Genomic DNA, 12,423 nt, shown 5'->3' on the forward strand with positions numbered 1-12,423 from the left:
AATCTCCACACCATGAGAAAAAAATGATACCCTGAGAGGATGCACTCTGAAAACTTCAATCATCATGATGTTGCGAGGGTTGGCATGTGTCACAACCCGGTTCAAATTTATACTGCCTGATCAATCACTATCTGACATTCGTCCATCACCCATGGGGTTTTGGAAATTTGTGGGCAGCTGCTTTGAGTTTTACTGCAAGGCCTTGCAGGCCATTACATCCACCATCGCATCCAACCATTGTAATCGTGTGGGGGGTCTCCTGTCCTAGTTGATGAGGCTGATTTGGAGGTGATGTGAATTTTATGCAGTGGTCCAGTGGAAGTCTGAAGACTGGGCTGTTCCCTCATGGCCTTTAATAAATGTTATCCTTGGTTGCTGCAAACTGCAAAGAGTACCATCTGGCAATGTTTGTGAGGTTAAGTGTCTACTTATTTATGATGGTCATTGATTTTTTTTAATGAAGGCTATTAATTTAGAAACAAAGGTTTATGAGAAATGGAGGGAGAGGATTATATGGAGGAGGATCTGGTTAATGGAAAGAAGAGGATGGAGGCTCCCTCAAAAAGAAGAGGGGAAACTTATGAAGAGGAGAAAAAAGGAGCATGCAGAGAAAGGACTGCCATTGACTGAGAAGACGGAGAAGATAGCACAGAAGGAAAAAAGGAGGACAGGGGAAGAATAGAAAAGAAGGAATAGGACAGAAGTGGACAAAATGAAGATGTAAAGAGGAAGAGAAGGAATTGAGAAGAGCCAATGGGGTGCCTGGAAGCAACTGCATAAAGCAGAGAAAACCTAGGTGAAATTTTATTGTTTTCAGAATTTATTAAAGAATTTTTAAGCCTGGCTGAGACTTATACCTGCAGGCACTTTTAATCTAGGTGAATGGTAGACAACAGCCATTCCTTTGTATACTGAAGAAGCCCACTGAGGCATTACTAGTAAAATTTCATAAATGCAGTTTATAATATAAAGCCTATTTCACTATCTGAGGATTCTCTCTGGTGTGCTTGTTTTCTTGGGAAAGTTGTGTGTGATTTCCTTGAATTTGCTGTGCTTTCTGCTGGGTTGATTTTTGCAGGACGTTGACAGGTTTCATCACAGAGGAGCTCCAAAATTTTTGCATAGAGGGTCATTGTAATAAAGTTGCCTGGCTTCAATGCAGTTTAGGGATTTAATGGACACTGAATAGTCTTGCAAAGCTGTTCCATTAATGTTTAAAACATATTGGCTCATCATTAGTTATAGAAAAACAAATATGAATCTTATTCAAAAGACTAATAGAAGCTTACAGTCTCTGCACTTTGATTGACAAAATGCCAATTTCCTTGTCAGGCAAGATCTTTTCTCCAAGTTTGTTCAGAGGATGACATGTTATTTGGATGAGCAACTTCAAGAGTTTCTCTGTGATGTTGTTTCACTAGCCTTCTCAGCAAGAGCCTCTACTACTATCGTTTACATAACATCATTATTCAGAGGAGGCAAGCATGAGGATTATTCCATCCTGAACCAAATTCATTCTCCATTTCTAACCTCGGATGCTATTCTCACGTAAATGAATCCCGATATAGCAATTTTTACCAGATTTTTGATAAAGTTTAATCAGAATTTCCTGGTGAAAGGATTTCTAATTCCTTTGTTTTAAATCCTCTTTGCTCTAATCACCGCTCTTCAGATTTTTGTGGTCCCTAAAGTTCTGTTTTATTTTATTGAAATGCCTAAAGCTTTATTTACCCAGGAGTGTCCTTTGATGCTTGATCCTCCATACAGGCATGTAGATTGTCCCTTTATGCATCCTTCCCAAGGGAGGAATATATTATGTCCCATATCCTTCAAAATGCTTGCTGAGTAGTGAGATTTGATCAGACTTTGGAGGGGTTATTATGATGCAGTTGAATGCAAATTTGAGTAATGCTTGATAAAATGCGGGATAATTAAACACTGATCTGCTGGATAATGATATGGTTGCATGGAGGCCCTATGGCTATGTTCTAGGCAGGTAATTACATTATAGTATTGCATCACTGGCAACTTCTGTCTGAGAAACATTTATTTATTACACCCTACAACAGACCAATTTGCAGATTATAACTTGTGCTTTGGGCCTCTTTAAGATGGTCAATAACAAAATATTATATATTTAGGCGGGGCCTGGGAGAAGTTATTAGAATGCTCAAGAGTGGGTAGTCTGCATTCAAAGTTTCTCAAACTGTAATTACCTAAGCTTTGCCTACGCTTTCTTAAAATTATTTGTGTTTCAACAGGCCCTTGAAAGGCGGGTAAAGACTTTGGAAAGAGAGCTGGATGCAGCTATTACAGCATCTGCTTGTGCTCGTACAGAAAAAAGACATGCTGAAGCAGGTCAACGCGCTGCTGAAGCACGCACTCAAGAGGTTCTAAAGGAGCTCGAAAACACAACAAGTATGCTTGCAATTCTCCCTTATATTTGGAATTTTATCATGTACATTGACTTTTGTATAATGTTTCATTTGTGTTTATAGATCACACATTCCATGTTGATTTTTCTTAGGTATTCTATCTGATAATTACTTCTAATGAAATTCACTTTAAATTCTTCCATATTCACATTAATCATTAAGCAATTACACAGATCTTCAACAACAGACATTAGGATCATAAAGAGACAGTCAAATCAAGAACACAGACATTTACCCTGGGAAAACCCACATGGGGAAAAATCCAGCAACCTTTTCTTAGAGAAATCATTAAGTTCGACAGAGATAAATCAAGTCAACATAAATTCAAACACAGCCCTGGTCACACCTGGTCAACTGCCTTTAAAATAAGTCCCAGATCTCTCTGTTCTCCCTCAGATCTGCCCTTTTGTCTTGCCTCAGGCTCATCCATTATTCTGCCTCAGGCCTGTCCGATGTACCTCTTCAGATGGTCCGAATTCTCTCTCTGTTGAAGATGATTGAGTTGCCTTTTGGAGGGGGTCGAATCCCTTACTTATATTTGTCTAGGAGGCTGAATGGGTGTGACCATAGGGGCAAGCCGACCTGACTTCTTGGAGGGCCGACTTTGTGTTTTGGAGCCAAAACTTTAATATTTGAAATTCAAAAATTTGAAGCCGACATGAAGAAGATGTTTTACATTATATATTTTTAAGGGCTAAAATAGAATGACATGAAGAACATGTCTTGTATAATTCAAGGACCAAAGATATTAATTATGAAGACCAACCATAGCTACAAAATTCAACACTCCTTAGCTAAGGAGGTATTCATAATGACTATCAGATGTTCTCTTCTTGATAAATTTCTCTAAGAAAAGGTTATAACAATTCACCTGCAGTATCATTAGCATCAACATCATCCAATTACCATAATCTGGTCAACAACTGTGACACAATAAATCAACAACATCAACAAGTTACCATAATTCGGGCCGGTACCTCTGACCTACGGTGTATCCTAACCATAATCTTGGTTGGTACTCCTGACACATGGTAGATCTTTAGCATCAACTAGTCACCATGATTCTGGTTGGCGCCTCTGACCCATGGTATATTGACTAGTCCTGGTTCACCATCATCCTGGTCAATCTCTTTGACTTGTGGTGAAACCCTAGGGACACACTCAATTCATTTGAGTAATCTAGTCCCAAATCCAAAGGCCTCATTCTAGGCCATGATGCTAAAGGAGCTCACTCAACCTATCTAGAGAGTAATCTGAGCCTGATGTTGAAAGGCACCCACTCAACTGAGTGATCCTGGGCCTCTAGGACCATTCTTCCTAATCTGGTCAATATACTTGACATAGGAAGAATGAATATCCTTTGCTGGACCATTCTTCCTAATTTGTTCATATATGACACAGGGAGAATGTCTGTCCTCTGCTGTACCATTCTCCCTAATATGGTCATATTTGATATAGGGAGAATGTATGTCCCTTATGCTACTCTGGACCATTTTCCCTAATCTTGGTCAGCTTGACCTAGGGAGATGACTGTCCTGGATGCTGCAATTTCATCACTCTTGCTAAGAGAGACATGTTCAATCACTCCAAGCTTGTCCTCGAAGTATGTAGACTTCATCTTGGGACAAAGGTGTTGTCAGCAATCTACTTGATTGTAGAGCCACATTGCTTCCTTTTGTACCATGTCTTGGTACTAGATCTCATTGTGCTTTGAGCTGTCATCGTGGTCGTCACCTGCACCTGATCAAGACAATCTTGCAAATAGCCTCTGAAGCCATATTGCTTTTCAACTTGGTAACCAAGCTGCAATATACTCGACTTCTGCAATATTGAGTGCGACAGATGTTTGCTTCCTTCTCATCCAAGAAATCATAACGGAGCCCAAACTAAAGCAATATCCTAATTAACTCTTTTTGTCTTTTGCATGCTCTCCCCAATCTGAATCTATGAATCCCTATAGTTGTACTTCATTGTTTGAGGCATATGTCAAACCATAATTGGTTGTGCCATAATCAATCATACCATGCTAGTACTCCAACACATATTGAGCTACATGCTTTGACTCAACCATAAACTGATCTGCTTCCTTCACGGATCCATCACCACAACTACTTTCTTTTCACCCTGACTGTGTGCTCCCTCACACTGAAACATTCGCTGTTGTGGTAATTGTGACTGCTCCCTTAGCTTGACAGACCATCATCTCTAACTCAGAGGTCAACTCCCTTTGAAGCTAAAATAAGGCTCTTTGATTGCTCCCTCTACTACAGAACTAATTCCTTCTGCCACAACTACTCCCTTTGACACATGAATCCTTTTGCTTCCATTAGAGACAAATCAAATAGGATCAACCTTGATCCATCAATCCAAAGATACCAAACGTAGTGTGTCTATTTGTGATCGTACAAAGCCTTCTTAAATTATAAGACTTCTTTGCATGTACCTCAAAGCCCTGAGGTAGCTCTATGTACACTTCTTCCTTCTTAAGTACTCCATTGAGAAAAGTGGTCTCTGCATCCACCTGATGCAATTTTCAAAGTAATGATAATAGTTCTAATAGAAGTGTACCTGACAACTGGAGCAAATGTTTTATCATGATCCTCTCCCTCTTTCTAGGAGAACCTTCTATTCTCAACTCTCGCTTTTTACTTGTCTATGCTACCATTTGCTGCATGCTAGATCTTGTAGATCCATTTGGAAGTCATCATTGATTTCTCTTCAACACAATCGAGGTATACTTCAAACTTGCTGATCTACTTGCTCCCTTTGAGCTCGGATTTCATCTAGTACAATATCTCTCATCATCGATTATGGGAAAGTCCTCTTGTCATGAGTTTTGCTTTGTTCTTCCATTACTTCCATCTGCTGCCAGAGCCTTGGCAACCTTCATTATGTACTTGCAATCCTCACTAAGAGGCCATGGAAGAACGATTACAACTCGACAAAAGAAACAAAGACAATAGTAAAACAACAACAACAATAATAATCAAAGAGGAGAGATATAAAGTACTTATCTTTTTGGGGATTATAGGGAAATATCAACTCCCTCTTGATCTTAGCCTTCTTACATCCATCTTGCAACTTTATTGTCCTCATCCTCATCATCAACATGTTGTCATTCCTTCCTTGCATGAGCTAGGGTTTCTTCTTTTAGTGGAAACGTCATTCTAGGTCTAGGTCTAGGGTTTTTTCTCTAAACCCAAAGGCTTCATTATCCTTCAAAATTAATCTAGGGTTTACACACCCTAGTTTTACAATACTCATTTTATACCTTTTGCAAGTCAATTAGACTTTGCAAATTCTCCTTTCCATATCAGAATGTTCAAAGATATATATATATATATATATATATGCTTTCAAATTAGAGATGTTTCATCTTGATGTCAGTCAAGGATCTTTCAATAAGTTGTCTTCATCAAGAGAGGTAATATGACAGACCCTCTTGGTCTAGAGGGAACAATACTGAGGGAATTTCTTCCTCAAAGGACTTCTAGCCAAGAAGTCCAATTTGTTTTAGCAGAGCAGCGATAGTTATGTGCGAGATTTCTCACTCCAGAAGGGAGTGCGAATAGCTGGGCTGCAGCTGCGCAGAAGAGAAGAGGAAGAAGTTCGACTTTTTTCAGGGAGATGGCATCAGCTGGGTTGAGAGATCAATTTCGGTTGGACGGAGCCTCCAACTATGTGATTTGGAAGGCTAGGATCTCCTGCCTTCTAGATGAGCATGATCTCAAAACTTATGTCGATAGTGTGGTAGATGTACTTGCCGTTGCAGATCTGCTCAAGAAGTACAAGGCTGAGATGGCAAAGACTAAGAGGATCATTCTCGACGGGGTTCGAGAACATGCTGCTCGACAGATGTGGGAAGCCTTAGCTACGCTATATGAAGGATCTTCCGAGCAGCGAAAGATGTACTTAGAGGAGAAGTTGAGATGCATGAGGATGCAGAAGGGGGAGCGAGTGGACCCCTTCCTTACAAGGCTTCAGGATGTCTGGGACCAACTGTCTTCAGCAGGATCAACACCCCAACCCTTAGAGTTTGTACGATTACGCAGAATAATGTTTCTGAAGTTTGGCAAGTTTTCGTCCAGAGCATCCTAGGCAGAGAAAATTTGCCAGATTGGGAACGAGTATGGACTGATTTGCAACAGGAGGAGATGAGGCGTGATTTGGTGAAGGCCATCATCAGTGGTAGTAACATTAGTGGGATGAAGGCAGTGAAGGAAGAGGAGCACATGGCCCTTGCATGAAAGGGGCAGTAGGAGCAACACATAAGAAAGAAGGATATTTCGAAGATCAAGTGCTTCAGGTGTGGCGAGCTAGGCCACTACAACACTTAATGTCCTCTTAGAAAGAAGGACAAGGAGGAGAAGCAGGATCAACAAGTTGCTTCCGCCGATATTGACAGGTTGCCCTCCAAACTAGAGGAAGAGTTTGCCATGATTGCCGAGATGCCTCCAGGGTGAGGTGGGGTGATCTGGAGCTGTAGCCTCAGAGAGCTATAGGATGGGCAGGATTCTTGAGGAGGTCCACCTCATGAATCAGTACCTTGCTACAGGAGCCCAAGACATGCAGTAGCAGGATGGACCAGTGACAGTTGGTGCAGTCAGGTGCCAGAGTGACAGATGCAGTGGCTAGTAGCAGTTAGAGACTGAGCAGCGCAGAGCAGAGTTGGCAGTAGTGCAGTTGGCACAGAGCAGAGTCAGCGGCAACGCAAAGGCTTCAGTGACAACGCAGAGACTAGCAGTAGTCAAAACTCGGATGACGGATGCATCATACTGAACGCAGTTGATTCAGTATTTTGGATGTTTTTCTGCTGTAGATGTTGCAGTTGCAGTGGTTGATAGCAGTTCAGCAGCAACACAGATGCAACTCATAACAAAGTTGCGCAGTAGTGGTGGGTAGTATAGCTAGACATCAGCAGTGGAGCAGAAGATGGTGCAGAGACATAGTGATGCTTCAGTGGGTTGTAACACTAGAGCACATTCCTTGCTAAGAGGGAGTGTTGATTTCTGTAGCATCGGATGTGCTCTAGCCTTGAAACTTTGCAGAGAGGCTAAGACACATGCATTCTCCAATACCCAGAAATCGTTTGGGAAAATTCCACATAGAGATGATTTAATTAAAATAATTAACTTTTTTAAATGGTTTCCTAAATCTAAATTTAAGAAATCTGGTTAATTAAAGGGTATTAATTAAATCAGGTGTGAATCTTCTAGAAGAAGACGAGGATCAACTCCTAGTTAATCTTAGCCCTTGATTATGTTTTAATCTTGGCCGTTGGAGCTCCAACGAGAGATTATAAGGAGTTCGATGGGCACTTGGAGAACACATCAAATGAGAGATTAGAGATCGAATTTCTCAAGAGTAATGCCGTTGAGTTTTCGCAATGAGATTGAGTGATCTTGCAGTGAGGGGCAGGGATAGTAGTCTGGAGGAGAGTTTTCCAAATCCGGAGAGTGCAAAGCGGAGAGGGCATAGCATAGTTTAGTGAGGCAGCGCAGAGCATCAGAGGGAGTTTGAAATCCAGCTGGGAGAGTCAAGATCTAGTGCCAGAAGCCGAGGTGTGAGACCGGAGGGCCAAAAGGTTGAATTTTCAGACAACAGGAGATTAGCAGAGGAGGTTACATAGAGCCCAGCCAGTGTGACGTAGATTTGCGTAGGATTGACGCAAAAGTTGTGCAGAGGCAGCGTGGGACCAACCAGCCAGCCCCTGAACAGTGTCAAATCTCTCGAATTAGTGTGAGATTTTTCTCACTAACTCTTTGGCAACATTTCTCTATATTGGGTAGCCAGTTTTGGCATCCAACGATTTGTACTCAAATTTACTGCAGCATTATAATTAAAACCCTCCGCTGCTGCACCGGTTTTCCCACATTGGGTTTTTCCGGGGACATTGGCCAAAAACAACTATGTTGATGTGTGTGTTTATTTCTTTCCAATGCAGTATTTAGTTTCCACAATATTTTATTTTGTGTAGGCTGCAGTATATGTATTTCAGTATTTGCCGTAGAAAAATGCAAGTAACTTGTTTAAGTAATTTAACATGTAGGTGAAATATTATCAGTTTTTTGCAGTAGGAATCAGGTAACCGTTTTTTCACACAGATGGATGGAGTGAAGTTGGAGGGGTACATCGTTTCTGATTGAGAAGGCAGTACCACTGACAAAAAAAACACTTCTGGGTGCTGTTTCAGCTTTGGATTAGGATCACTTTCTTGGTTTAGTAGGAAGCAAAAGTCAGTTTCCCTGAGTTTTGCTGAGGTTGAGTACATGGTTTCCAAGCCGACAACTTATGAGACAATTTGGATTTGGAAGCTTCTTGTGGGGCTATTTGATTAGGAGATAAAGCAAACTATCATTCACTATGATAATCAAAGTTGTATCAAGATCTTGGAGAATCCGATGTTTCATGACAAGTCAAAACACATTCATATTAGGTACCACTTCATTTGAGATTGTGTGTAGAAGGGGATAGTAAAGCCGCAGTATGTACCTACGGATGAGCAGGTAGCAAACATCTTAACCAAGGCTTTGATGAAGGGCAAATTTGTCTTCTTGAGAGACAAGTTTGGGGTGGTGCGGAACACCTTCCTTGCTAAGAGGGAGTGTTGAAACTGTAGCTTGGTAATTATTTCCCAAGTTTGGACCTTAGGCATTAAGTCACTAATTAAATTATTGACTTTATTGGTCAACTTTTATAAAGTTAAAAAGATCATTGAAATATTATATCATGACTGTAGATCTCAAGTGTGGAGATGCAATCTCAGCTCTCCATCACTTTGGAGATTAGGTCAGAAATTATAAAGAGGGAAATAAGTTGTTGGAGAGGCAGATCGATTTGGCACAAGTGACTAGGCTTTTAGTTGAGAAACAGGAGGTCGAACTGACAACAAGAGAAGAAAACAAACATTTCAAGTTTCAAGGGCAACAAACAGATCGAGTTTGGATATTAAGCAGACTGAGTTTATCTGGGTTGTACAGTTTGAAATTCTCAGGGTTGTACAAGCTAAAATTACTAGGGACGTACGGGTTGAATAACTTGGCTGTACAAGTCGTATTTCCTGAAGCCGTACAACAGTATTTTCTGGGTCGTATAGGCCACACAGGGCAAGTTGTGATTGAGAAATCGCTAAGTATTTCAATTACACTTGTTGTAATTGAAATTTCTCTTTTCAATAAAAGCCCAAACTTTGTGGGTTTTCCCCATGTTGCCTCAAAATAAAGCAAGTCTTGGGCGGGGGACTCACTAGACCAAGGGACACCTATGAGGTGTGGCCCATTATCACCACAGCCACTGCACATGCTCTTTTGTGGAATTTCGCCACTAGGAAGGCTTCCCTTTATGTAGGTCACCTAAGGATATATCAAGTTCAAGGATTAAGGTGACAAGAAAGGCTTAAAGAGGACAACTCTTTCTAAGGACAAGGCTCACCAAGTGTAATTGGGCAATTCACATCTTATAATAAGGCCAATTTAAGTCACAAATGATCTAGGGCTTGAGAGATAACAAGCCAAATGAATTAACCTAGAATCAAAAGGCCAAGAAAAGGTTTCCAAACAATGAATATCAACAACCAAAGGAGCAAGAAACCTTCAATAAGCCCCCAAGTTGAAGCCTAGGGAAAACTAGGGTTTTCCTAGGGGCAAGGTCTACTTAGGGAAAAATAATTCAACCTTACAATGGATGGATTAACCACTAAAAGGAGTTGATTTGAGGCAACCAACACTCCTTCCAATGTTGAATCTTTCCACAAGCCAAAACTTCAATATGAGGTCAATTCGTGTCATAGCCTTAGCTAGCGGCTTGACCTTAAAGGGGCCGAAAATGAGATTAGGAAAGAGATAATGAGTTCTATGGTAAATTTTGTAAGTGATCAACAAAGTAACATAGCCAGTGCCTAGTCCTTGGGATGGTGGAGTCTATGGGAGTGAAATATTTGCTAAGTATTGGTAAGGAGTAAGGGAATAATAAAGCCCTAGCTTTCAAAACCCCAACTATTACTTTGTGAGGGAACAAAATCACTTGGAAGAGTTAGTTTAAAGATGCACAATGGGGATTGCCATTGAATTGCACTAATGAATAATGCATACAATGTCATCATCTAGATTCCATACATTGATTTTTCAATAATATCTAGCACAATAGAAGCCCTATATAATAAATCATTCCATACATTAGACACGAATATAGATTTATCAAATCCAAGACTCACTTACAAGATAGAATGCATGTACAATCGTTTTTTGTTCCAAAGTAACATCTCCAAGACCAAAGAAATAGCTCCAATTGACAAGATACTATTGAGAAATCTAGGGCATCAGGGTTAAGTGATTTCTCTTCTATTAGTAACTGCTTGTGAATGCCTTTTACTTCTAGATTAGGATCTTCTTTTATTTATGTTATTATAATGTTATTCTTCATCAAACAATTACCAATGCATGAACCATAATGAAATAAGAGACACAAAATCTAGGCTATCATGTAACGACCCATCTAAACTAATCCACTATATAAAGTTTCAAACTTTATAATAAAACAAATGTGATGAATTCTAAATAATAAATTTATTTAAGTTTTATAAATATAAATTTATTAAACTTTATAAAATATAATTCTAAACTTTATAAAATATATATATATATAAAACTTTACAAAATATATAAATTAACTTTATAAAATATAATTATAAATTAAACTTTGTAAAATATAAGTTAACTTTATAAAACTAAATTATATAAACAAGGACCCTTATACAAGGGGGACGTTTAATTCCCATAAGATATTTATCAGAGCGCATATGACAGCAAGGAGAGAGCCGTATGCGTAGAAGGCGTGTCGGGCCAGGGGAAGGCGGTGGTTGCATGCAGGAGGGTGGCCACCGCCAGGCCGTGGTTAAAACCGGGATTATGAGCCGAGAACAGGGAGAAAAATTCAACAGTGAAACCAGAGGAGGAATTCAGTGTGAGAGATTTGCTATTGGAAGAGCTTGAATCCGTCTGAGGTTCTGGGCACGGGGGACAGTGGGCTTCTGTGAGAAGCTTGCTGGATTGAGCAGTCAGCCTCTGCTCAATCAGGCTGGGTGGAATTGGTCTCCCTGGTAATTGGAGCTCAATATCAGCAGTATCGGCAACTTCACGGGATCAGCTAGCAGTTCAGGTAAGTGCAAATTATATTTTTATGCTTCCTGTTTTCCAGTTTATGAGTATTTACATGTTTCCTGTTTTTCAATTTATGGGCATTACACATGGTATCAGAGCCCGTCGTTCAAACCCTGCGACCTCACAGGCCCTACGCTCGTGTAAATTTTGTGGTTAAATTCTGCTGGGTAACAGTAAGATTCACTTCACAGAAAACAAAACCCTCTCAAACTTTTCGACTAAAAATAGGAGAGGGAAAACGCCAGATTTTGTTACTACCGTTCCTTGGTTTTTATTACTTTCCGTTCTCGGGACCGAATTCACATATGTATCAAGCGGGTGGAAGTTGCAGAGAGTAAAGGACTTCTACATGTGCTGCGTTAAACAATCATTTTAACATGATTATTTATTTCAAATACAAGTAAATATCAAATACAATAAGCATATAGGATGGGATTAGGGTTTCGAGCATTCGCAAAGGATTTTTATGATCGTAGGTCTCGAGTTCAGGCTTTTCTTGTTTTATTTACATGCAGTTTGGCACGTTTCTGATAGCATATTACTTCTTGACTAGAGCTCTATATTACTATGCTGAGGTATTTTGGCTAAGAAGTGCGCAGAGATGTTTTGAATGCTAAATGATATACTTCACAAATGAACTCACAGACCCAAAATCAGAACATCAATTCCGCAGGATTTGAGCCTCTGAGGATTATAACGGGCAAATAACATCTGAAAACCTAAAGCAGTAACTAACATCCTCAGGAATGGCGTATGCAATGCACGGTTTGCTCTTTGCGCCTTTCCATCCCAGAAACTTCTCCATGAAACGTTGGCAGTCCGAATCCATG

General features: G+C 40.1%; 1 protein-coding gene across 4 annotated transcripts in view; it reads left to right on the plus strand.

The window, feature by feature from the left end:
• LOC149263406 (tropomyosin) overlaps positions 1–12,423 on the plus strand; it is a 166,468-nt gene that overhangs the window by 52,803 nt on the left and 101,242 nt on the right. For all 4 annotated transcript variants that reach the window (XR_016259259.1, XR_016259260.1, XM_089426230.1 and 1 more), the window contains exon 2: positions 2,262–2,418. Coding sequence is in view for 2 of the 4 variants with exons in the window: in XM_089426230.1 (XP_089282356.1) it covers positions 2,262–2,418 (157 nt within the window). In the remaining 2 variants the exon portion in view is untranslated. The remainder of the gene's footprint in view (positions 1–2,261; positions 2,419–12,423) is intronic.

The sequence above is a fragment of the Pinus tabuliformis genome, chromosome 6 (assembly GCF_031772625.1).
Source record: "Pinus tabuliformis cultivar Carrire ecotype Pingquan chromosome 6, CPIR1, whole genome shotgun sequence".
Lineage (NCBI taxonomy): Eukaryota > Viridiplantae > Streptophyta > Pinopsida > Pinales > Pinaceae > Pinus > Pinus tabuliformis.